The 24,093-nt window shown below is 50.7% G+C and overlaps 17 protein-coding genes across 17 annotated transcripts; 7 read left to right on the plus strand and 10 right to left on the minus strand.

The window, feature by feature from the left end:
* Nucleotides 1-101: 101 nt before the first annotated feature.
* On the plus strand, nt 102-1,457 carry HPODL_00465 (Fructose-2,6-bisphosphatase; the record flags this gene model as incomplete). The annotated part of the gene is made up of 1 exon (XM_014080415.1): nt 102-1,457. One exon carries the CDS (start codon nt 102-104, stop codon nt 1,455-1,457), a length of 1,356 nt encoding a protein of 451 aa, XP_013935890.1.
* Nucleotides 1,458-1,758: 301 nt separating this feature from the next.
* On the minus strand, nt 1,759-2,649 carry HPODL_00466 (Mitochondrial ATPase complex subunit ATP10; the record flags this gene model as incomplete). Its single annotated transcript, XM_014080416.1, has 1 exon — nt 1,759-2,649. The coding sequence occupies one exon, from the start codon at nt 2,647-2,649 to the stop codon at nt 1,759-1,761; it is 891 nt and encodes a 296-aa protein (XP_013935891.1).
* A 68-nt stretch (nt 2,650-2,717) lies between these two features.
* Nucleotides 2,718-4,856, plus strand: HPODL_00467 (uncharacterized protein; the record flags this gene model as incomplete). Its single annotated transcript, XM_014080417.1, has 1 exon — nt 2,718-4,856. One exon carries the CDS (start codon nt 2,718-2,720, stop codon nt 4,854-4,856), a length of 2,139 nt encoding a protein of 712 aa, XP_013935892.1.
* A 41-nt stretch (nt 4,857-4,897) lies between these two features.
* Nucleotides 4,898-5,171, minus strand: HPODL_05153 (putative membrane protein; the record flags this gene model as incomplete). Its single annotated transcript, XM_014080418.1, has 2 exons — nt 4,898-5,125; nt 5,163-5,171. 2 exons carry the CDS (start codon nt 5,169-5,171, stop codon nt 4,898-4,900), a joined length of 237 nt encoding a protein of 78 aa, XP_013935893.1.
* A 158-nt stretch (nt 5,172-5,329) lies between these two features.
* HPODL_00468 (putative secreted protein) lies at nt 5,330-5,683 on the minus strand (the record flags this gene model as incomplete). The annotated part of the gene is made up of 1 exon (XM_014080419.1): nt 5,330-5,683. The coding sequence occupies one exon, from the start codon at nt 5,681-5,683 to the stop codon at nt 5,330-5,332; it is 354 nt and encodes a 117-aa protein (XP_013935894.1).
* Nucleotides 5,684-6,226: 543 nt separating this feature from the next.
* On the plus strand, nt 6,227-7,663 carry HPODL_00469 (guanine deaminase; the record flags this gene model as incomplete). The annotated part of the gene is made up of 1 exon (XM_014080420.1): nt 6,227-7,663. The coding sequence occupies one exon, from the start codon at nt 6,227-6,229 to the stop codon at nt 7,661-7,663; it is 1,437 nt and encodes a 478-aa protein (XP_013935895.1).
* A 16-nt stretch (nt 7,664-7,679) lies between these two features.
* Nucleotides 7,680-8,384, minus strand: HPODL_00470 (Transcription/RNA-processing factor; the record flags this gene model as incomplete). The annotated part of the gene is made up of 2 exons (XM_014080421.1): nt 7,680-8,307; nt 8,341-8,384. The coding sequence occupies 2 exons, from the start codon at nt 8,382-8,384 to the stop codon at nt 7,680-7,682; spliced, it is 672 nt and encodes a 223-aa protein (XP_013935896.1).
* Nucleotides 8,385-8,480: 96 nt separating this feature from the next.
* On the plus strand, nt 8,481-10,223 carry HPODL_00471 (uncharacterized protein; the record flags this gene model as incomplete). Its single annotated transcript, XM_014080422.1, has 1 exon — nt 8,481-10,223. One exon carries the CDS (start codon nt 8,481-8,483, stop codon nt 10,221-10,223), a length of 1,743 nt encoding a protein of 580 aa, XP_013935897.1.
* Nucleotides 10,224-10,275: 52 nt separating this feature from the next.
* On the minus strand, nt 10,276-11,721 carry HPODL_00472 (G1/S-specific cyclin CLN1; the record flags this gene model as incomplete). Its single annotated transcript, XM_014080423.1, has 1 exon — nt 10,276-11,721. The coding sequence occupies one exon, from the start codon at nt 11,719-11,721 to the stop codon at nt 10,276-10,278; it is 1,446 nt and encodes a 481-aa protein (XP_013935898.1).
* A 1,123-nt stretch (nt 11,722-12,844) lies between these two features.
* On the minus strand, nt 12,845-14,047 carry HPODL_00473 (uncharacterized protein; the record flags this gene model as incomplete). Its single annotated transcript, XM_014080424.1, has 1 exon — nt 12,845-14,047. One exon carries the CDS (start codon nt 14,045-14,047, stop codon nt 12,845-12,847), a length of 1,203 nt encoding a protein of 400 aa, XP_013935899.1.
* A 326-nt stretch (nt 14,048-14,373) lies between these two features.
* On the plus strand, nt 14,374-16,047 carry HPODL_00474 (Arylsulfatase; the record flags this gene model as incomplete). Its single annotated transcript, XM_014080425.1, has 1 exon — nt 14,374-16,047. One exon carries the CDS (start codon nt 14,374-14,376, stop codon nt 16,045-16,047), a length of 1,674 nt encoding a protein of 557 aa, XP_013935900.1.
* Nucleotides 16,048-16,079: 32 nt separating this feature from the next.
* HPODL_05154 (uncharacterized protein) lies at nt 16,080-16,542 on the plus strand (the record flags this gene model as incomplete). Its single annotated transcript, XM_014080426.1, has 2 exons — nt 16,080-16,113; nt 16,160-16,542. The coding sequence occupies 2 exons, from the start codon at nt 16,080-16,082 to the stop codon at nt 16,540-16,542; spliced, it is 417 nt and encodes a 138-aa protein (XP_013935901.1).
* Nucleotides 16,543-16,670: 128 nt separating this feature from the next.
* On the plus strand, nt 16,671-18,494 carry HPODL_00475 (E3 ubiquitin ligase complex SCF subunit sconB; the record flags this gene model as incomplete). Its single annotated transcript, XM_014080427.1, has 1 exon — nt 16,671-18,494. The coding sequence occupies one exon, from the start codon at nt 16,671-16,673 to the stop codon at nt 18,492-18,494; it is 1,824 nt and encodes a 607-aa protein (XP_013935902.1).
* A 2-nt stretch (nt 18,495-18,496) lies between these two features.
* HPODL_00476 (uncharacterized protein) lies at nt 18,497-18,910 on the minus strand (the record flags this gene model as incomplete). The annotated part of the gene is made up of 1 exon (XM_014080428.1): nt 18,497-18,910. One exon carries the CDS (start codon nt 18,908-18,910, stop codon nt 18,497-18,499), a length of 414 nt encoding a protein of 137 aa, XP_013935903.1.
* A 624-nt stretch (nt 18,911-19,534) lies between these two features.
* Nucleotides 19,535-20,491, minus strand: HPODL_00477 (uncharacterized protein; the record flags this gene model as incomplete). Its single annotated transcript, XM_014080429.1, has 1 exon — nt 19,535-20,491. The coding sequence occupies one exon, from the start codon at nt 20,489-20,491 to the stop codon at nt 19,535-19,537; it is 957 nt and encodes a 318-aa protein (XP_013935904.1).
* Nucleotides 20,492-20,621: 130 nt separating this feature from the next.
* HPODL_05155 (uncharacterized protein) lies at nt 20,622-21,718 on the minus strand (the record flags this gene model as incomplete). Its single annotated transcript, XM_014080430.1, has 2 exons — nt 20,622-21,654; nt 21,690-21,718. The coding sequence occupies 2 exons, from the start codon at nt 21,716-21,718 to the stop codon at nt 20,622-20,624; spliced, it is 1,062 nt and encodes a 353-aa protein (XP_013935905.1).
* A 39-nt stretch (nt 21,719-21,757) lies between these two features.
* HPODL_00478 (Mitochondrial intermediate peptidase) lies at nt 21,758-24,049 on the minus strand (the record flags this gene model as incomplete). Its single annotated transcript, XM_014080431.1, has 1 exon — nt 21,758-24,049. The coding sequence occupies one exon, from the start codon at nt 24,047-24,049 to the stop codon at nt 21,758-21,760; it is 2,292 nt and encodes a 763-aa protein (XP_013935906.1).
* Between the last annotated feature and the right edge of the window lie 44 nt (nt 24,050-24,093).

Raw genomic sequence — 24,093 nt, forward strand, 5'->3', positions numbered from 1 at the left:
CCTAAATTTAAGCACTATGACCTAAAAACAATTATTGTCTTGTATGGTTGATATTTTTTGACCGTTTATTTATTTTTTGGCTCTCTGCTTTTCCCACTCCAATGCCCCTCTACACTGTTTCACACGTTGACAACCTGCGTGTGTGCGTGGTGATGGTCGGCCTGCCTGCTCGTGGCAAGTCGTTCATCTCGCACAAGATTGTGCGGTACTTGTCCTGGCTATCCATCAAGACAAGGGTGTTTAACGTCTCTTCGTACCGTCGCGAGGAGTACAGAGAACAGCCTTCCGCGGACTTTTTCAACCCAAACAACGAAGAAAGCAAGGTGATCCGTGCACAGGCCAACATTGATGCGATCAAAGACGTCATCAAGTGGATGAACGAGGAGGACGGATGTGTGGCTATTCTGGACGGCTCCAACGTCACCAAGCAGAAACGAGCAATGGTCGCGCAGATCCTGAGAGACAACAGGGTGGAGCCGCTGTTCTTGGAAAGCTTTTGTGACGACGAGGCGATCGTTAAGTCGAATATAATGGACATCAACTCGACCTCCCCAGATTATGCCGGCAAGCCGCCCGGCTATGCGTTGGAGGACATCCTCACGAAAATTAAGTACTACGAGACACACTACGAGCCGATGGACCTAGTGGATGAAAAAGAGCTAAGTTTCATCAAGCTGATCAACGTCAACTCGCAGATCATCATCAACAAGATCGCGAGCTACTTGGAGAGCAGAATCGCGTACTATATCATGAACCTGCACATCAAACCGCGCTACATATGGCTGTCGCGCCACGGCGAGTCGCAGTACAACCTTGAAGGCAAGATTGGGGGTGATGCAGACCTGAGTGAGCGGGGAATGAAGTACGCTCGGAAGCTGAAAGACTTGGTGGAAAAATACGTTCCCAACCACGACAAGCTCGAGGTCTGGACCTCGACTTTGAGGAGAACGCAGCAGACAGCGCAGTTTCTGCCAAACCCCAAGAAACAGTGGAAAGCTCTGGACGAGCTTGACGCTGGGTCGTGCGATGGCCTGACATACGAGGAGATCGCCCAGAGATTCCCTGAAGATTTTGCAGCACGTGACGAAAATAAGTTCGAGTACCGGTACAGAGGAGGGGAATCCTACAGAGACGTGATCCAGCGCCTGGAGCCTATCATTATGGAACTGGAGAACCAGGAGAACGTGCTTGTGATCACGCACCAGGCGGTGTTGAGATGTATCTATGCCTATTTCATGAATTCCCCGCAGGAAAAGTCGCCGTGGATGTCGATTCCCTTGCACACACTTATTCGCCTCGAGCCACGCGCGTACGGCACAAACGTCACGCGCATCAAGGCCAACATCCCTGCCGTATCCACGTACAAAGAGAAAGGCACATCCAAGCTGGGGGAATCGCAGAACTCGGCCCATGTCATGGCCGGTGAGGTTATCACGAGCGATGTTGCAAATCAATGAGAGCACTTGAATCGCCTGAATTTCTGTCTAGTAATGGAATCATGAGCAATGAGACGCTTTGACAGGTGTGGGTCCGCTTGACAAGCATATACTCCAGCAGCTGCAACAGCGGTCTCTTCACCGTTCGGAAATAGAGCCATCGAAGCTTGCTGGGGAACCTTGCCAGGTGCCTTGGTGGCAGCGTAGTGTAGAAGTATTTTATTCCGTCCCGGCTGATTGCATACTTGCAATATACCGAGGATGTATGGCCCATAGACTGGAAAAGTTGGTGGAATTACGGTCTTTTATTTACATGCAGCGGTTATCTAGTTTTGACCAATTTGCGCCCGGTCTCTCTCTCCAGTCCTTTGAGCGCTTTCCACAGCCCCTGGACCTCTTTTTCCTCCGGCTGGCCGCACCCGACCCAGCGGATCCGGAACGAGTCGTCGATCAGATACACGTATCCGGCGTATGTGTTTGTCATTAGCAGTTTTTCGCGGTCCTCGCGCGATAGAACCGCGTCTCGGAGTGCGACCAAAAATTTGTCGTGCTGCGACTTTGGGACCTCGGCTCTGAGCTTGCGTGGGGTCACGTATGTGTGGACGAAATGGTTCGACCATTTCTCGCTCAGCAATAGCTCCACGATCTGGGATTGTGGGAACGCCTTGTGGAATTCGTCGATGCCGGTCTTGGACAGATAGTTGTCGTCCGAGCCGGGGATCTTGAAATAATCGGCTACCATCTCTTTGCCAGAGTCGGCAGAGTAGACTTTGAGCACCGTCACCTTGGCCTGTTTGAGCACATCCATGAGCTCGACGTTCTGCTCGCCCAGCGTGCGAGCCTGGAAATTAGGGAAATAAAGCGACTTGTCTCTCTTGAAGTATGAAATAGGAGCCTCAAAGAGCCTGCCCTTGGTCTTCATGTACACATGAAAATCGTACATTCCTCCGTATGCAAGCTCTTTTTGGATTTTGTCGACTCGCGTGCGTCTTGTGATCCCGTCGAAGTAGAAATCCCAGATTCTCTTGGGCACATTGAGGTTTTCCTTCGTGAGCCATTTCTTTCGTGGTAGATCTCTCAGGTGCACCGGGGGCTTTTCGAAGCCAAACGGTTTGGTCACCTTAAAAAACCTGTGTGGTTTTGGTACTATTTTCGAGACGCTGTCTCCCAAATTGCCAAAGAAGGAGGCATGTCGTTTGAATATCAGACTCATTAATATTTTTTTATTTTTTTCCATGGTTATTTTGTATAAAATATTGGATCACGCTTTTTTAGCTCTGTATGCCGTTGAAATTATTTAGACGCAAAGACGACGACGACGCTGCAAGCATCCACTCCGGCGGCTCGCGGGCATCGTCCAAAAAACTCAGCGACTCGGAGTCCCTCAACTTCGACGACACAAAGACTTTCCAGTACTCCTTCAACTCCAACACAAACTCCTTGTTCAGCTCGAAAAACACCATCTCCACGAGATCTTCCTCACAGCAGAGCTCTCACGGTGCCCAGAAACACCCCACTTTCACATCCATAGGAAAGCCTCTGCGCGTGCTCAACGAGGAAGAGTTCGATGACGAAACGGAGGAGGCCGGTGCCGTGGCGTCGCTTCGGCGGCCCAAGGATGCGGGGGCCACCGTCCGGAATACGACTTTGCCAACCCAGGTCTTAGAAAAAGATATTGATTTGTTGGAGGGTGCGCTGGAAAAACAGCTGCGAACACTGGCACAAACAGTTTCCAACACTTTAATGCGGGTGTCGCAGTCGGTGCTAAATTTGACAAAGGCTTCCATTGAAATCAGCGAAAGTATCAAGCAAACGACCACCGCGATTGCCAAACTCAACTATCTGGCATTTCTGCCCCCATACCACTTCTCAACAGCCTCGTCTCCTGGTCTTGCGCAACTCATCAAAAACGTTCTTTTTCTTGTGGACAATTTGCTCGTGATAGAGGTGTACGACAACTCGAAAGCCCTGGTGCTTAAAAATCTACACGATCTTCTGGTCCAGCTGAAAACGGTCCAGAAACCGCCACAGGAGCTGGAGAACTATGTCGCGCTGATGGCTCCGCAAAACTTCCCAGTTGGCAGCTCGTCGCGGCCGTTGGAGAGCGAACAAAAAATAGGCCGCATGATGCAGCTGCTGGTGAAAAAATCCAAGGACAATCTCCTGTCAGACCAGGACGGCTCTTTCATTGCGCCCGTGTTGCGTGGCTTTGTCAACGAAAACCTCAGCGTTGTCACGTTTGTGTTTGGCTTCCCGACGCTCACAAACGAGCACACTGAAATCATTCGCTATTTCTGTGCCAGCTCGGCCGACCTGCACTTTGTCGCGCAGAAAAACGAAATCAAGCCTGCCGCGTCCACCTTCCATGCTCCGTTCCGCACGCTCGACCCGGACGCAGGGTACGTCCCGATTTCCATGCCCATCGCTTGCAACAGCTCGCTCAAATTGTCAGGCACGCTCGCTGGCTATTTGTACCCCAAAATCTCGAAAAATAACGAGAACACGCGGCTCCAAAAATATGCCAACTCGCTGTTTGGGCTCACCTGCGCGCACGTGATACTTAACGAGACCATCAACGCGGGTGAGAATTACCCATATGTGTCTGTTCCTTCGCCTGTTTTGATCGATTTGTACAAAAACGCTCTTGCCAACGAAAGACTAAAATACGAGCCGCACTCAGAAGAATACCAGGCATACGACGCGGCAATTAGACAACTAGACGAAACTTACCCGGTGAGCGAGGTGCGCGTCAAGAAGAAGCTTGTCAAGCGCAACCTGCCACCACAATCATTTGGCCAACTGATCTGGGGAGAACGACTGGTGGTAGAGGATAAACTCTCGGATATTGCCATTGTGAAGATCTCTGACCACTCCAAGAAGTTCATCAACTTCCTTGGAGAGGATCTGGAGCTTAACAAACATGACCCGTCGCTCATGTTTTCCAATTTGTCCGTCAAGGAGACGGTCGACTTGGAAAGCTCAAAAGATTTCTCGACGCTCAAGCACGCCGGGCTGGACGTGTTCAAGGTCGGAGCTACTACGGGCTACACGGACGGCCGTCTAAATGGCCAGAAAATGATCTACTGGTCCGACGGAACGCTCAGAACGTCGGAATTTGTTATTGCAGGATCCAAAAAACAGTTTGCGGCAGGCGGTGACTCGGGAGCGTTCATTCTGACGAAACTGTCGAATCTGCGTGCCTCTGCAGCCGGCAGACGGTCGATGTTCACCACGATTCTTGGAAACCTGATGTCTGCAGGCCCAGAAACCGGGCTGGGAGTCATCGGGATGCTGCACTCTTACGACGGCGAAAACAAGGAGTTCGGCCTGCTAACGCCAATACATGACATCCTCGACAGATTGCACGCGGTGACTGGAGTCCGTTGGGGTGTTGTGGGCTGCAATAACGACGACGAGTAATCTTTGGGTAGAAACAAATTGTATAATATATTTTCGTCTATTCACTGTGGCAAGTCCTGTGGGTCGACATCCTTGATCCAGAGCTTACCCATGATTGGTAGCTTCTTGTAGAAAGTGTCCTGGAATAATGGCCAGTGCTCGGTGAAGGTGAAGATGGCAGCAACAGTGGCACCTCCCCAGAGAGCGAGACTTGGGGCATAACCGAGCAGCAAGAATGGAGTGAGACCGCCGAAGTGAGGCACCTTCTTGAGTTTGAGGCTCTTGACGTACTGGAGGTTAGAGCAACAGAATGGAGTGAATACTTACGTTGACCATGGTTCTTTGTATTTGTTAATTTTTTTTTGACGAAAATTGATTGGTAGAAATTACGAGACGTTGAGGAAGGATTATTCTATCCATTACTCAGCAAATATTTTTTGGTAGCTATTCTCTCGTACAAACAGACAAAACTAGAGAGCGTATAGAGAACGTATTTAGAGGAGAGACTTGGTAGCAGTATCGCAGTCCGAGGAAGAGCTGACAGTGACAAAGCTGGACGACGCAGTCGTCTTGGTTGCAGTGTCACAGTCGGAGGACGAGGTGGAGGTGATGATCTCGGTGGTCTTGGTGGCAGTGTCACAGTCAGACGTGGTCGAGGTCTCCAGGGTGGTCTTGGTGGAACTGTCGCAGTCCTCGTCTTCGCCGCCCTTAAATTTCTCCTTCAATTTTCCGAGCTTGTCCTTGTATTTGGAGAGGTCAGCCTGGGCCTGGGCTTCAGGCAGGGCAGCAGCAAAAGCTGGGGCGGCAACGAGCAGGGAAGCACAGAAAATCTTGTTGATGGCAACCATTGTGATCTAGGAGTGTAATGGAGTGCTAACAAGGGATTCAGGCCTGTTTATATAGTGTTTGGCCGGCTACAGAAAACACAGAACTTGCCAATGGTAGCAGCAGCCATCGAGCTTTTTTTTTCGTTTGGGTATACAGATAATTTGGGTGTCGACCTGGACTTTCTGTGGATGTGCCCAGTGAAACGAGATTGCAGATCCGCTGTGCCGTCGAATCGCGTCAATTCTGTCGGCTCACTACGTTGCACAGATTCGGTGTGTTCTGCATTGCCACACAATTCACAGGGCCCACTGCTCTTTCCTGTGTCCGGCGCTAGACGGTGCCGGTACAGAACACGTGGCAGGCTGTACACGCGGCTAGACGCATGCTTGCTACAGGGAAAATATAGCACATATTCTGTTGCCGAGGAAGAGCGACGCGACGATCTAGCAAAAATTTCATTTTCCGCGGAGATATATTTCTGGGCCGCGGCAGCTATCTGTTATTTTCACGCCGGGGAAAATGCCCGGCAACTATATAAGTCCAGGACAGTTATCCATATGATCATGACCCAACATCAGTTTCCCCCAGTGGTGGCCACGCGCTGCCTTGACCCAATAAAATTCACCTGCTATTTTGGGACGTTTGTCCAGACCCCGTCGCTTGGTGCTCTGCAGGTGCTTACGCACTGTGCCGTTGGAGTTGACCAGGACGGGACTATAGTTTTCGTGAATGAAAATTGCTCCGACTACACCTCCTACACTTTGAAATTCACCGGTCTGGAGCTGCACGAAGTGCGTTTCGTCGACGTTGCCGACTCGGAAACCAAGTTCTTTGTGCCCGGCTTCATTGACACCCACATCCACGCTCCCCAGTTCCCAAACAACGGCATATTCGGCGACTCCACGCTGCTTGACTGGCTCGAAAAGTACACTTTCCCGCTGGAATCGTCGTTTAGAGACCTCACAAGGGCCAACAGCATCTACAGCCAGGTGATCGAGAGAACGCTCAGCAACGGCACGACCGCGGCAGCGTATTACGCAACAATCCACGCAGACGCAACCAACCTGCTAGCGGACCTGGCGCTCATGCGCGGCCAGAGAGCGCTGATTGGAAAGGTCTGCATGAACCAAAACTCGCCGGACCACTACATCGAGACATTCGAGGAGAGCAAGGCTTCGCAGCTGAGCGTGATTGAGCACATTGAAAAAAGAGACCCCTCGGGCAATTTTGTGCGGCCAATTCTCACACCACGCTTCGCGCCCTCGTGCACAGAGAAACTGATGAAATGGTTGGGAGAGCTGCGCAAGTCTCACAACTATCACTGCCAGACTCACCTCTCGGAAAATAAACGGGAAATAGAGGTGGCCAAGGAACTGTTCCCGGGGTTCGATTCGTACACAGATATTTATTACAAGTCTGGGCTGCTGGGCCCGAAAACGATCTTGGCCCATTGCATCCATCTGTCGGAGCATGAAAAAGACCTCCTTGCACAGACAGGCTGTGGTGTGTCGCATTGCCCAACGTCCAACTCGTCCATCACGTCTGGAGAGGCCAGGGTCAGATGGTTGCTCAATAGCAACATCAAAGTGAGTCTGGGAACAGACTGCTCGGGAGGTTTCACGCCGTCTATCCTTCAGGTGGCTAAACACGCCCTGCTGGTGTCGAACCATTTAGTGATGAAGTCGGAAAACGACTTCGAAAAGCTCAGCACCCACGACGTGCTCTACCTTGCTACGGTTGGTGGTGCAGAGGTGTTGAACTTGAACGTGAAGCTGGGGCTGTTCAAAGTCGGGTACAAGTTCGACGCGCAGCTAATCCAGTTGGACTGCGAGGGTTCGCCGGTCGACACGTTTGAGTTCCAAAACCCGAAATGGGGTTTGCTGAGTCCCGAGGAGTCGCGCGGAAAGTTCCTGGACCTGATCGACAAGTGGATTTTCAACGGTGACGACCGCAACGTGAGAAAGGTGTTTGTGAACGGGCGTTGTGTTGTAGACAAATAGATAATATTCAGGATGACTAATGGTAGCACAAGGCGTACAGAACAGGTGTCACGGGGTGGTTTTGCTGCCATTCGGTGATGATGTCTGGGATTTTGTCCTCGAACGGGGGCGCGCTGAAATCCTCTAGACTTTTGGCGTGGGCGTCCGACAGCATTCGCGCAAGATCCAGAATGGCCTGTGCTCCGGCCAGTGCGCTTTTGTGCTCGTCGCGAATCTCGACGTTGAAACAATGCACCGGCTGTTGCGTCTGGCTTGGCTCGAAGTAGTTCCTGCTGAAAAAATCTTCTACCACCGAATCAAAGCACCTTTCCTCGCAAGTTATCACGACCTGGAAATCCAGCTCGTTTTCGAATTCAGGGTACTCGCTAGGTGGCAATCGCTGAGGCGGCTGGTTATAGTATGGCCATCTTTCAGGGGCCTTTTTGATGCCAATGTTCCGCTTAGTCATGTCCAACACTCCGTTGGCTTTGTGTATTTTCAAGTCCTGTGTGTTGAGCTTTTCAAGGATTTTTGTGTACGGCGTGCCGAATTCAAACACATTGGGCTGGTCAATCGTGGGGCCTGGCAGTCTCACAGAGGTTCCAGTCCCGTACGATCTCACCGTATATCCGGCGTCCTTCAGCACCTTGTGGGCCTCCATTGATCTGAATGTTAGATTCGAGGCAAGAGCAACTTACCTGTTGTTATTCGAGGCACAAACAGTGCAGAATTTGAGAGACATTGAATTGAACAAGAAATGTATGACAAGAAAAAATAATAAAGCGAACTAAATAAAATGAACTAAATAAAATAAAATAAATTAATCTAATTTCCTGCAATGCTCTGGCTCTGGTGGAGCATTTGTTTGTACTCTGCGGCTGTGCTGGCAGACGACAATTGTTCAGCAGCAGCATCCCTGAACGAGTCCAGGGTGGAGTTGGATCTCCAGAACCTCACGGACTCGCTCGACGCAAACGAGTCCAGTCTGACTAACGAAGAAAAATCGTACTTCCTGACCTTTGAAGAGTGGAAGAAGAAGAAAGTCGACGAGTCGCAGATCACCAAAAAGAGACCAGATCAGGAGTCCAGCAGCGAGCTGGAAGGCTCCATCGGCGAGGAGATGGAGATCGAAATCTCAATGTTTGGAGGCCCTGAACCAAAAGAAGATACAGGAAAGGTCTACAATGAAAGATTCAATTTTGCGTCGTTCGACTGCGCGGCCACGATTGTTAAAACGAATGCGGAGGCAAAGGGCGCCAACGCCATCCTCAACGAAAACAAAGACTCCTATTTATTGAACGAGTGCAAGGCGAAAAACAAGTACGTAATCATCGAGCTGTGTGAGGATATTCTGGTGGAGGAGGTGCTGCTGGGCAACTACGAGTTTTTCTCGTCCATGTTTAAGGACGTTCGGTTTTCCGTGAGCGACCGATACCCAGCTGCTACATGGCAGTCATTGGGAGAGTTCAGAGCTGAGAATATACGTAAATTGCAGATGTTCAAGGTGGAAAATCCATTGATCTGGGCCAAGTTTTTAAAGATTGAGGTCCTCTCGTACTATGGTGACGAGTTTTACTGTCCGATTTCTTCTGTGCAAGTCCACGGAAAGACAATGATAGAACAGCTAAAAGAGGAAGATAAGGAAGAGGTCAAGGAGAACGAAATAGAAAGGGAGAAGCCGGAGGTGGTTCCTGCCGATTTTTACGAAACGCCGTCTTTTAACCTGTCTCTGAACGAGATTGTTTTTTCTCTGAATGGGTCCACAGACGACGATAATTGCAAAATCACTCCGTATTTGGGGCTGGACAGATTTCTCAAGGAACATCAGCAGGAGCTGTGTGAGGCAGGAGACTCGCCGTCAGAAACAAGGCCGAAGACCACACAAACCACGGGAACACAGGAATCAATCTACAAGAACATCATCAAGAGAATCTCGCTGCTGGAGTCCAACGCAACGCTCTCTCTGCTATACATCGAGGAACAGTCCAAAATCCTGGCGAACGCATTCGAAAACCTGGAAAACCGTCAAAACAAAAGATTTGGCACGCTCATAGACCATCTGAACCAAACAATCTTGAACCAGATCGGCAACTTCCGGCTACTCAACACCGAACTGGCATTCAATTTCGAAAATCTCTTTAATTATCAAAATAGCAAGTTCCAGCACTTGCTTCTCGAGACAGACTCCAAATTTGCCAGATTCGCGGACTCACTCAGCTTCCAGAAGAAATTGAATTACCTCAATCTCAGCATAATCATCCTGTTGCTCGTTTACATCATTATAACCAGAGATACCTACATCGAGCCGGAATTCATAGCTTCTCCATACAGTGCAGGCCCACCGTATAAATCACCGTCTCAGTCTCCAGTGCACTCGCCCACGGTTCCCGTGCGGAAACGTAGGAATTTTGTGGACAGGTTTGTGTTTGGCTCTCGATCCGTCTCTCCTCCAGAATTCAAGAACGAGTACGACTCAGAACATGAGCAACTGGCCGAAAAAGAAGAAACAAAAGAAGAACAGCCAGAGAAAAAGGAGTCGGAGGAATCGTCGATCGTGATCACCGACATGAAGATAGAATAGAATGTGAGCGGTTTATAGTTTTATAATATCATGTGCCATTATATTTGTGCAGTTATTGAGGGGTGTTAAGAATCGGCGACGAATCTGGGTATCTCGGCATGCCGGCAGTTTGGTAATACATCTTTCGTTGAGCCAGCTCTTCGTAAGAGGAATCACACGTCGTTTGCGACGAAACGGAACTGAACGAAGAGAACTTGGAAGGCGAGTTGAATGGAGATGAGGTCGACTTGTTGAGAGTTGGGGAATGGTATATTTGCGCAAAATGAGCATGTGGCCGAGGCAGCTGCGTCAGCTCTGGGTAATGCTCAAGGTTGAGCAACAAGTTGGAGAGCTCGTCTGCTGTTGCTGGAGATAGGTTTTCGATGTCGTCCAGTTCCTTGCTGTGTTGTAGATGTTCAAGGTGATTTTCGGTGACAAAGTTTTTGATCACTGTGATCACCCCGAGTTGCGAGTACTTCTCGATCAAAACTTCTGCAGGGTTAAGTAGCGATTTAAGAAGCATGAGCGAGAGCTGGCGGAGCTGAGAGATTGTTTCCAGTCCTTCGAATCCGTTGATGAATGGACCGTATGCGTTGTTGATGCTTTCCGTGGACCGGAAGTGATCCATGTCTGCATCCTGAATATCACTCGTGTCGTCGTAAAAATATTTGAAGCTCTTGGATGGAGTCACGGGCGTCGGCAGCTGATGCTTGGACTTGGTACGATATTTGCTGTTCTGGTAGTGAACATAGACAGACTCGAGCCAACTGGAACCTGTCTCGAGCTTGAGCATCGAGCAGGCCATCAAGTGCGCAGCAATGCCTATCATGGACGTCTTGTAGTTGAGGTAGTTGCGCTCGTACAGCGACAGCTCACAAAGATATCTGCTGATGGCCAAGATGGCACTCACGGTTGGCGAGTTTGACTTGTACTGGTCCAGCGGCTTGGCGAGGGTTTCTTTCCCGTCGTGGTCACAGAACTTGATGGACAACTGGAGGATGTCCTCGAGCGAGGTGTGGCCAATCGACCAGCCCAGCGTGCTAAGAATGTGGATCTCCATTTCTTTGAACATGCTTTCGTCGTAGACGTTTGAGCACATGAGACTCAATTCAGACACAGTAGGCACCCTGGACTTTTTGTCTTCGTACTTGGCTGCAATCCACAGAGCTGTGCATCCGATGAGCTGGTAATGCTGCTTGAACGCGATACGTTTGGCGCAGTATCTGTCTATTATGTTCCAGCACAGGAATAGCGTCTGTGGCTTCAGTTTGAGCGACGCGTGCATTTGTATTATGAAGTTGACCAGGTACGGTCTCATGAACCATTTCACCTCTGGCTGGAGGTCAATCATGGCAGCACTGGCTTGAGAGCTGTTTTCCAGAGTCTGCAAATGAGCACTGATACTTGCGAGGTACTCGTTAGCCACGACTCTGTTTCTGCGGTTCTCAATTGCCTCGAGTCTCGAGGGATATTGTTGTGCATGGGTTCTTCTTGGTGGGCCATAAGTTCTCTGTCGCATATTGGATGGTGATTATGGCTTCTGGATACAAGATCCTCTTATAGATCAGGCCTGCTGAACAGTGATTTAAAAAACGATCTTCAAATGTGACCTATCTGGTTTCAAACCGTTAATGTAGATTCGATGCGTGTTCAATTGCTAAATGCGCTGTGTAGCATGTATATCAAACTTGTTCTGGAACTAGCGTAGAATTGAGGCAAAAGTCGGTCGTTTTGTCTTTGTTTCCCCCTTGGATGTGTAGGTTGCAACGGTGGTGTCGAAAAGAAAGACGATTGGGGACTTTGGAAAACAAAAGTAATTGACCACGCTAGACACTGCTCTTCAGACAACTAAGAAGAATCGGCAGATATCTCGAAATATGGAAATATCGATTCTTTATAAATGTAGGTTCCCCCTTGTTTGGGCATGTACCACAAAATTTTCGTCTTGAAAGGAGTGCGCGACCCCTGTGATTCGGGCACGGGAATTTTTTTTCGGGGCGGGCGACGCGTAATCTCGCGGGGAAAATAGGGCAACTGGTGTCCCACGCCAATTTGCGCCGGCTTACTATGACCATCTTGCGTCGTGTTCGGGGTGCTCAGGACTGCCAGTCTGGCTTGCACTGGGCTTGGAGGTTGCAGCTGCAGCTCCTTTGGTGCGCGGCGCGCAACGGCCCAAAAAAGTATTTTTTCAGATTATAACAGATTTCGCGCTCTGCGCGTTCGCGTCGCGTACACAACCCTTGACATGTCGTAGTGCTACGGCACCACGAGGCGACAGAGGTGGTCCCATCTTTATAGAGTATAGCTCAATTGTATCAGTAGGCCTCCATGGAGCTTGTAGCACGCGTTTGCAGGGTGCCGTAATTTGCCCGACGCCCGTCTTGGCCGAGTCAAATCTGTGTCAATTTTAAAACTGGTTGCAATCCGAAATTCACTACAATTAACTTTAGCTTTTTTTTATTTGCTGGACAATCAAACCATATATAATGTCGGCACTCTAGGTGCCAGGGATCTTACCCTTTACAATGTAAGCGGTTGATAAGAAAGACCTCGTAAAGACAGAAGCCGTGCTATTAGTAGTGCAGAATATGACAGCATCGATGCGCCCCTGAGCCGCCGCGCCGCAAAGATACAATTATCGCTTAGAACGGCTCTGCAGCTTTCTCTTTTTCGTCTCTGACCGGCTCTGCAGGCTCCACAGGGTCCTTCTTCTGCAAGCGGTTGGACCACCATGTGCTCTCAAATAGACCCCTGGCGCTCTTGTCGACTTCAATCTTAGTGTTGCGCCCGTAAACAGCACCTGGGTATGTAATAAGCATGAGGCATATAGCGATAGCCATCATAAGTGCCTCTAGAATAAAAAAGTAGATCTCCGTCACCGCCAAATGGCCGGCAAAGCCCTGTGCAAGCTCAATTAGACGGTAGATTGACCGAATGAACACGAAAATAACTGCAAGTGAAATGAAAGCAATGTAGACCAAAAACACTTTTCTCTTTCTGACCGAAGCGTATTGGGGGTCAAAACTGTCGTCTCCATGCTTTCTGTAGCTTCTATAGCATCTGAACAGAAAGATGTACCAAAAGAACTGGAAAAGTGCGATGGAAAAAACTTGGAAGGCAAGGCCTCCAACCATGATGTCGGCACCGCCACGGGTGCTTTCGAGCAAACTCAGAGCATTGGAAGCAACCCCACCGCCAATAGCCTGCACAACAAGCGCAGTTATGTCACACATAATAAAAATTAGGGAATATTGCATAGGCTTGAGCAAGGAATACATTTGGCCCATGATAATCGTCATCTCACCAATTGTGTAATATATTCCGGCCATGATGAAACAGGGAGCCAGTGTTAGACAGACTAGTTGGAGAACATAACCATCAAAGGACATAATGTTTTGCGAGGACCAAATACGCCCGCAATAACCTAGGACCTCGAGAATTAAACCGCAGATAAAGCAAGTAAAGAACCACCAGTTTCTGTAGATGGCCCCATAGACGACCTGCATGGCAAGAAAGATACTCATCACAACTAGTAGGGCAATGTTTCCACCCAAAGAAGGGGCGTGTCCTCCATAGAAAGAATTATGGTCAAACAGTTCTTTCATAACTGCCGAAGCAACCGCGGCCTCGGCAGATGCACTGGCAGCTGCTGCAGGGTCCGTGATAGTCGCCGCAGCCTGTGCGAGCGAGTAGTACGACATGGTGGCTTTAGCCTGCTCAGCAATAATGGCCAAACTCTTCGAACTGACCTTTGCTGTGACAGTTGCCAGGACCGAGGTGGCCGAGTCGAAGACCGAAGCCGCTGAAACGTATACCGAGGAATAAGACGCTAGTTCTGTTGTCATGTTTGAGAATCCAGGTATTAGAGATCCTTCGTAGGAATTAAGAGAGCGCGGTATGGATGAAGAAGGCGCAATAGAGCAATATTTATAAAAAAACAGCAGATTTGACGGCTCGACCCGTGCAAAATAACTTTATTATTTCTGGGCACAGGAGACTATAGAATTCGGATTTAACCCCGACGTGCGTCGAGGCGTGGAATAATTCTGGGGGCATATGGCAAGGAATAAAAGGAAATATGCATCACGTGACAGGCGATGATTTCCCAAGTGTGGATCGAAATGGTGTATGAAAAAAGGAAGCGGCCGAACTTCAAAAATACCAGCACATTATGGCCCCTAACTTTCTGATCATTGTCGCCGATGACCTCGGATTCACGGACCTGAGTCCTTTTGGAGGCGAGATTTCCACCCCCAACCTGCACAAGCTGGCTCTGGACGGCTACCGCTTCACGCAGTTCCACACAGCGTCGGCATGTTCTCCTACAAGATCAATGCTTCTGTCAGGAACCGACAACCATCTTGCCGGCCTCGGCCAGATGGCTGAGTTTGCTAGAAACTACCCGGAGAGGTTTGCGGGCAAGCCGGGTTACGAGGGTTACCTGAATGATAGAGTGGCTGCGTTGCCCGAAATCTTGCATGACGCCGGCTACTATACTTTTATATCTGGAAAGTGGCATCTCGGATTGGACCGTCCCCACTGGCCTGTCCAGCGCGGTTTTGAGCGTTCTTTCACGCTTCTGCCTGGAGCCGGAAACCACTTCAAGTATTTTCCTAAGTCCAAAGAGGGTGGCGAGCCTATCGGGTTTATGAGGCCATTTTATGTGGAGGACGATAAGGAGCTGGATCCTTATGATTTACCAGAGGACTTTTACAGCACCCATCTGTACACGGACAAAGCTCTGGACTTTTTGCAAGACGAGAAACGAGCTGGTCGGCCTTTTCTCGGTTGCTTGACCTACACTGCGCCACATTGGCCGTACCAGGCTCCACGCGAGGTGATAGAAAAATACAAGGGTCGCTACGATTCGGGGCCGGCAGTGCTGCGCCGCGAGAGATTGAAGCGCGCGCTCGAGCTGGGAATTATCCCTGACGGTATAGAACCCCATCAGGTGGAAACTCACCGCGATAAGCCGTGGGAAGAACTGAGCGACGAGGAAAAAAAAATCGAGGCTCGTATCATGGAGATCTACGCTGCCATGGTCGAGGTTCTTGATGCGGACGTGGGGCGCGTGGTCGACCACCTGAAAAAGACGGGCGAGTACGACAATACGCTCATTCTATTCATGTCAGACAATGGAGCCGAGGGCATGCTTTTAGAAGCCATGCCATTGTGGATGGAAAAAACAGAAAACGCCATTCGCGCACACTACAACAATTCCTACGAAAATCTGGGAAACAAGGACTCTTTCGTGTGGTACTCCGACCAATGGGCACAGGCCGCAACAGCCCCATCGTACATGTACAAGATGTGGGCGTCCGAGGGAGGAATACGGTGTCCCCTGATTGTGAGATATCCAAAATTTGCCCTTCCTGCAGGTGGGGTGAGCGGCGAGTTCTGCACAGTGATGGATATTTTGCCGACCGTGCTGGAACTTGCAGGCGTCAAGCACCCTGGCACGGAGTACCGTGGCCGCAAAGTGCTCACGCCAAGAGGCAAATCGTGGGTGCCATATCTCAAGGGAGGAGACAAGATCCACGACGAAGAGACGGTAACTGGCTGGGAACTGTTTGGGCAGCAGGCTCTGCGCAAGGGCAAGTACAAGGCACTGTACATCCCCAAGCCGTATGGCCCTGGAAAATGGCAGCTGTTTGATCTGTCAGCGGATCCAGGCGAGATCCACGATCTGGCCGAGTCACATCCTGTCAAGCTCAAGGAGTTGTTGGACCACTGGGTACAATATGTGGCTGAGACAGGGCTGGTGGAGTTCAGCTCCGGCGCGGCCACTTTAGTGGAAATCGAAAACCACAAGCCTTATGTTCTGAGAAAAGTGCCAGAAAATTAGAGAAAAAATTATTTAGAATGAGTGAATTTGACTTGGAAGAGCCTCTCACATCGACAGCCCGCCCACGTAAGTAGCCAACCACCCTTCCCCTTTCCCCCCACGCTAACCTCAGTGACCGACTCCGTGCTAACCGTGCGGATCATCAAGTCGTTTCCGTACAGAAACGTCCGCAACCACGTGTTCCCGCACGTCGACCTGAAAAATACCACCCCTAAACAGCTGTTCGACACAATCATTGACACTATCAACACCACAGGCGCCCTTAGACCGTACAGAGGCGTTAATTACGACACACTCAAGATCTACACCCACGCACACGGCAGCAAGACGATGAATTTGGTGATCAACATGGAACACGACGACGACTGGATCCTGGACCTCGAGGACAACACAAAAACGCTGGTGGACTACGGGATTGCCAACGAGACGGAATTGAGCATCTTTAACCGGGCAGAGTACGAGAAGTTCAAGGCCAACCCAGAGGAGAAGTGGTAGATAGTGCTGACATAATCATGGAGTCATGGCGAAAATAAATACGTAAAATAAAACGGTTCAAAAACCACATTATCTGATGCCACAGTTTTTCTTTTAAATTTTAAACCCTCTTTCGTTCCGTATACAACATGAGTGTGCTTCAGAAGGTGTGCAAGAGTCCAGACTCAAACGGTCTGGAGCAAGTGATGAGCAACAGCATCACGTCTGGGCCTTCTTCGCAGCAGGAAATTCAGGGGACTGACAATTCAACCCCCGAAGATCCCCCTAATAAATCCATAGTGACGCCATTCCTCACCAGCCATTTGCAAGACCAGGACGACTGTGAAAAACGATTTTGTTACAGACACAATCCCAAAGTCCGGTTCGACCGTCGTTCTGACGAGACAAAGATGCGGGAAATCCAATCCGAGCTTGAGAAGCTCCCTCGCCGCGATAAAGAGGCGATTACCCACGTCTGGTCCATTTTCAGCGCCGCCCCCACGCAACACCGCAGCCTCATCCTCAAAGGGCTGCTCAGCCAGTGTTGTTTCCCGCAACTGTCGCTCATTTCGCAGGAAGTTTCCAAGCTGATCAAGATCGATTTTATCGAGACGCTGCCGAGCGAAATAGCCCTCAAAATCCTTTGTTATCTGGACTGCCAAAGTCTCTGCAATGCTGCTCAGGTCTCCACGAGATGGAAGCAGCTTGCCGACGACGACAGGGTCTGGAGATATATGTGCGAGCAGCACATCGACCGTAAGTGTCCTCAGTGCGGCTGGGGGCTGCCTTTGATGGCGGTCAAGAAGTTACAGGAATGCAGCCGCAGACGCAGAAGCAACGACATGGACACTACAGAGTCCATTGTGGAGCGGCTGCCGCCAAGGCTGGACGACTGCAAGCCAGATGTCAAGAGACAGAAGGTCAACAAGAAACGGCCCTGGAAGGCAGTTTATTCGGAGCGATACACCGTTGAGCGCAATTGGAGAAAGGGATTATACAAGATTAAACGGTTTGAGGGTCACATGGACGGTGTTCTGTGCTGCCAGTACGACAACAACAATTTGCTGATGACGGGGTCTTACGACAAGACCATCAAGATTTGGAACGTGGAGACCGGAAAACTGCTGCGCACGCTGACTGGCCACACACGAGGCGTGCGCACGCTCGCATTCGACGACCAGAAACTGATAACAGGAGGTCTGGACTCCACCATCAAGGTCTGGAACTACCGAACGGGACAGTGTATCTCCACTTACACGGGTCACGAGGAAGGCGTGATCAGCGTCGACTTCCATGAGAAGCTGATCGTTTCAGGCTCGGCAGACAACACGGTGAAGGTTTGGCACGTCGAGTCGCGCACGTGCTACACCCTGCGTGGCCACACCGACTGGGTGACCTGTGTGAAAATCCATCCGAAGAGCAACACGCTTTTCAGCGCTTCGGATGACTCCACAGTGCGCATGTGGGACCTCAACACGAACGAGTGTTTGAAGGTGTTTGGAGGAGTCGAGAATAACGGCCACGTTGGCCAGATCCAGTGTGTGATACCATTTTCGCTGAAGGACGCCATCGTGACCGATTTCGATGAGAAACTGACCGACGAGACCGAAAAACAAACCGAAGAACAGACCCAGAGCGATCAGGACTCTGTTCTGCAGAACCCAGAGCTTCCGTCTCACCTTCTAACAGCTTCTTTGGATAACACCATCAAGCTCTGGGACCTCAAGACCGGCAAGTGTGTCCGGACCCAGTTTGGCCACATCGAGGGTGTTTGGTCCATTGCAGCAGACACTTTCCGTATTGTCAGTGGTGCCCACGACAAACTGATCAAGGTTTGGGACCTGCAAACAGGAAAGTGCATGCACACGTTTGCCGGTTCGAGTGCGCCGATCACGTGTGTGGCACTGGGCGATTCGCGGTTTGTTTGTGGTCTGGAGAACGGCGACGTGAAAATGTATTGTTTTGATGCATAGCTTTATAATAAAACACTGGTTAGCGAATACGAAGTTGCAATATTGAAGAGCACCACAATGATGCCGTAGATGAACGTTAGCCATGGGTTCAGTCCAAACTGACCGCTTTTGTATATTTCGGCAAGTAGCAGGCCAATTAGCGATCCAGACAACACTGCCTGGATCACTCCAACAAGCACATAGACCCCGACGATAGCCACCAGGGCGGTACCTTTTTTCTTGCTGTCCTTGTTGTTCTTGTAGTATGTGAAGGAGGCGATCAGTGCGGCAGCCAAATAGAACGCGGTCATCAAAATAATGCACCAGAACATTGTAAATTTGACCACATCTTTGGTGTAGTAGAGATAGTACTTAGTTAGAGGCCATCCTAGAGCCGGAAATCGAGGGGCAATGTATCCAACGGGCACATATGTCATGAATTGGCGGAATGAGAAATGAAAATAAATAATGTGAAATAAATGTCAAAATCGCTTACATAATGCGTTTGGAGCAGATGAACCGAGAGTATATTGTTACAGGTGTACCACAGGACTTGCGCGTCTGGGAACAATGATCATTGGGGCTGGGCTGAGAGCCAGATTTCGGCCAGGTATTTACTAGGCAAGGATGAGAGCTAGTACTCAGAAAATGAGCATACTTTCAAACTTGATGTGCTAATGTTTTTGGGCTGGAATATGTCTGGTAAGGGCAGATATAATGCTAAGTTGCCGTAAGTAAAGACTACAAGCCGTTTCAAGCTACAAGCTAGGTTATCCAAAGTATATTATGACAAGCAGAGTACAGCTATATTTGGTCTCAGGTGTGCTTACTTAGGATAGCTATGTCGGTAATCAAGAGACCGCTCAACGTCACGATAGTGGACGTTTGGCGTGGCATGGCGTGCAAAGTACGCAATTGACAACTTCGCCGTATCTGAAATACAGTGCGTCTTGTCTTGTACTTAGTATATTAGAGGTCTCAAAGACCACAAAGCAACCTCTAGGGTCATATCCATTCACTACAAATACCATGTCATTCGCTCTAATTTGTCTATACGCGCGTCAGTCACTCTCTGTCTCGTCTCTTAGCCGTTTGATGCATTTCAGAACAAACAAACGAGCGTCCAGAGCGCTGAAGCGCACGTTTTCCATGCTCATATTAATTTTATGTTTTTCCTCTGCCTTCAGCAACCGCGCTACCAAAATCGCCGTGAACCCAGCCACACTGATTCCACAGTCGGACCCGTTGCTCTGCTGCGGTGGGTGTGCATCGACTACGATTCTGAATTTGGCCCCATAGTACTGCTCAATTTTGCTCACAAGCTGTTTTGTCTCTTGCTCGTTGGCAGACTCCATCGAATCGTAAACCATAGCCAGCCGGTCCTCGACACTGAGCACCACCAGGGACCAATGATAGCCGCCTTCGGCCACCCCAAGGTCCTCGTTATCGTTCAGAGGCATAAAGACAAATTTCGCCTTTTCGATCGGCGGAAGAACACCCCTGAGCTGGGTTGGCTCCGGATGATGGGCCAGCAAAAACGTAAATGTAGGCATAAGTAAAATTATGCTCGTTTCTATCATTTGCTTGTTGGAAAAGCGGATTCGACGTCTCAGCGTCGGCTCAATGTGCACGCGGGTAATATACTCGTAGATAAAGGCCAAATTGTTGTCATTTAGCCACTCGTCGTCTCGAAGATTCAGGATATCCTCGCGATACACGGTGATCTCGTGGAATTTGAGCACTTTATCGTCACCAGAGCACAGCTCCTGCACGACTGACCACTCGGACCGCGGACTCTTACGCTGTCGGCGCTGTTTATGCTGCTGCTTTTCCCGTTTCTTGCGTGCACGGGCACTTTCGTTGGCAGGCTTCTCGCGCTCGGGAAGTTCGGCAATCAACTCGTCATCGGCAGGCTCCAGCTGATCAAAACCGTTTGTATACAAGGAACCAGTGTCAAATGCCTCCTCCGCATCTGGACACAGAAAGTAGCCCCTGTTGGCACTGAAGACAGTGTTCATATATTCCACAAGAATTTGGAAAATAGTCCACGCCTAACACCCCGGCGGCCACAGAGACCTACACCTCGCACCATCCGCATATTTGCAACAGGTTACATTCAGTACATAGCACTAGACAGTGCGCTCGCCATCATATATTACCGTTCAACAATGCCTCGATCGCCCCCTCCACGGACCCACCGCTTCTTCTGAGCGCACGCACGTTGCTGTCAAAGTCGAAAAATCCCATATCGTTCAACTGACGCAACTGCACCTCAAACACCTCTTCAGGCGGCCTGTTATCGGCTGGAGCAGCAAAACCAGGGAATCCACCCAATGCTCCCAGTCCACCAAGGCCGGCGCCCATGTTTCCGCCCAAAAGAGCGGCGAATGGGTTGGCTGCGGCGGCCGATCCAGTGGTGGAGCCCGATCCTGAGCCAGACCCAGAACCAGTCCCTGATCCGCCAGCATTAGTGGTCGAAGTGCTATTTCCCGCTTCCGTAGACGCTCCGCCAGGAGCAGGGAACGCAGGTGCAGAGGGACCGCCCATACCTCTTTGCATTTGCATCATGCTTCTCATCATCTGTGGATTAGTCAACATGTTGCGGAAGTATTCACTCTGCAACATTTCTCTGGCCGCAGGGCCCATCGCACTCAGCTGAGGCGACTGCTGGATCAAAAAATCCAACATTTGTGGGTCAGAAAGCATCGCACGCATGCTTTCCTGGAACATTGGGTTTTCCATCATCTGTTCCATTTGGGATTCGTCCGGAAGCTGCATTCCGTCGGCACCAAAGCCCAGAGACTCCATTGAAGGCATAGGCACGTTCAGGCCCGCGTACCGTGCACCGGTGAGCCCGGCCAGCGGGTTGAATGCGCCTTGGCCGGCAGCGATGTTCTGTGGAATGCTGGTGTCGGAGTTTGCCCCTGGCTGTCCACTTGAGGCTGCTGTTGATTCCGGGCCTGCGCTGCCGCTTTTGGCCGCACCCTTCACCAGATGGATCGTGTGGCCGTCCTGGATCTTGTATGCGGCAACGGTTTCCGCGTCCTTCAGCACTTTACCCGAATAGATGAGTCTTTGCCTATCAGCAGGAATCTCTGTTTCTCCCGCCAGCTGCTCTTTCACCTCCGCGATCGTCGACGAAGGCGACAGACTCACTTCGTACTTCTTGTCCCCGGACGATCTGCGTGTTAGCGACGGCTCGAAAGCGATACTTACTTGATCGTTACTTTAATGGTCTCACTCATAACAATATACTACATTATTTTTCCACGTTTTTCTACAACCTAGTGCGTCGCCGCGTCGATCGACGCGCCGTTATGGCTCAGCAGCTCCATCGCAGCAGCGTCGCCTCGGCGCAGCTCCGGCAACTCCAGCACGTCGGCCACGAGCTCCCACGGGTCGCGTGAGCCGCCCCATTTGAGGACCTGGTTCTGGAACTTGTCGCCGCTTGTACGAGAGAACGGATCTTCGGCAAACAGATGCTCCCAGATCCGGGTGGCTATCACTCTGTCGAACAGATACGAGTAGTACATCGCGCCGTACGAGTACAGATGGCCGAACTTGGCGACCCACGACGACTCGTCGTCCTTGAACGCCTCGAAGTGGCGCTCGACGTCGTGGTAGCACCGCAGAGGGTCGAAGTTGAAATCGATTGCCCCGTGCAGCTGCTGGTCCAAGTATGCCATCTTGATCTGACTAAAAGTCTCGCACTTGTCGAGGAACGAGTGGTCTGCCTGGTGGCGGCGGAGCAGCGCCTGCGGGAGGGGCTCACCGGTCTTGTGGTGGCGGGCGAACGACAGTAGCACGCGCTCGTCTTTAGCAAAAAACTCCATCAGGATTGACGGCAGCTCGACAAAGTCTGTTGGACACCTTGTTCCGCTGACGTTGTGCAGGTTTGTGCGGCCCAGCATCGAGTGCATCGCGTGGCCCATCTCGTGGAAAAGCGTCTCCACCTGTGCAAGAGATAACAGACATTTTTCCTGGTCGCCGTGGCCGTGTTCGGGCTGGAAATTGCACACCAGCGAGATCACAGGCAGCTGGAACGTGTCGTCGCCATGCTTTTTAGTCTGAACCGTGGGAAGTTTCAGGTTAAAAGGGTCGTTCTCGTCCAATTCCTCTGGATATATTTTCCGCGAGCAGCAGATGGTGAAATGTGCTGGGTTCAGCGTCTTGTTGGATCTGTAGAATAGGTCCATATAAATAATGCCCACAACGCCGTCTTTGTCGCTCGTAGCCTCAAACTTGCGCACGCTGGGCTCCCAGACCTCGCCCGGCTGCACTTTGGCCGGCCGTAGCTCGATGCCGTAAATGCTCTTGAATAAATCAGAAAGACCCTGCACCACTGTTCCCAGAGAGAAGTAGGCGCTGATATCTTCGGTACTCGAGCTCTTCTGCCGGCTCAGATACCTGGCGGCCAAGTACTCGCGATCCCACGGCCTGATTTCCTTGATCGGGTCAGATTCTATGTTGACGCTTTTCGCCAGCACCTTGAGCTCCTGCTCGACCTCTGGGCGGATTTCTATCGCCAGCTTCTCCAGGAACCGTCGAACGTTCTCAGGAGACCGCGCCATCTTGTCGTTCAGCTGGTAGGCGCCAAAACTGTCGTGCTGGAACTGCGCAGCCAGGAGCCGTCTGTAGATCACCAGATGCGTCAGTCGTTTGAGCTGAATCGGTTTCGCCGTGTGCATGGCGACCCACACACGCCGCCGCACGTCTCTATTTGGACAAGTCCGCAGAACCTCCATCGGAACGTGTCCATAAAGCGGGATCTTGACGCCCTTGGCGGTCACGTGAATGTATTTTTCGAGTTCTGGTGTGAAATCGCCCGGCTGGACCTCTGATTTCGGAACCAACACTTCTGCCGACTCCACCTCGTACACTTCGTCTGCAAACTGCTGGCCGACCTCGGCAATGTGCTGGCTCAGCTCCACATACGTCGACTTGCCCTCGCCGGCGAGTCCGAGCCCAGCCTTCTGAAAGTCTGCATACAGCAACTTCCCCACGCTGATCTCTTCCATGCTCAGTTCCTTGCTCAGCTCTGGGTCGTGCAGCACGCGTTCAAGCTTTAGATACATCTCCTCAGACGTATTTAGCTCGTTCATGAACCGAAACATCTCCTTGTGGCAGTCGGCAGCTGCGTTGACGAACGCCTTGTTGGGATGCGCCACACGCACAAATTCGCACAGATCTATGACACGACACAGAATGTCGCTAAGTCTATCCAGGTTTCTGATATATTGGCGCAAACCAGCAGCTGAATCGTCTGCTATGATGGACACGGTGAGTTGCCGAGCTCGCAGAAGAGACTCTTTGCAAAACTCTAAAAGCCCAGACGGCCGCTTCAGATATGGATTCAGAAACATGCCTACCGAGCCCGACGTGTAGTTGTGGAACCCAAACGGCAGCCCCGGGCGTTTATCCTTGTACTGTCGCCAGGTGTCTGGGTCGTCAAAGACCCGTCTGGCGAGGTCGTTGGGCTGTGGGGTAAACTGGCGACACGGCTGCCACGCGACTCTGCTTATGGCGGGCCTCACGCAACGCCACGTTTGCCGGGCACTGACTTTTGTGGGAAACATGAATAAATAAATAAAAAAATAGCGATCCAATCTCTAAATTTTAA

The sequence above is a fragment of the Ogataea parapolymorpha genome, chromosome III, assembly GCF_000187245.1.
Source record: "Ogataea parapolymorpha DL-1 chromosome III, whole genome shotgun sequence".
NCBI lineage: Eukaryota > Fungi > Ascomycota > Pichiomycetes > Pichiales > Pichiaceae > Ogataea > Ogataea parapolymorpha.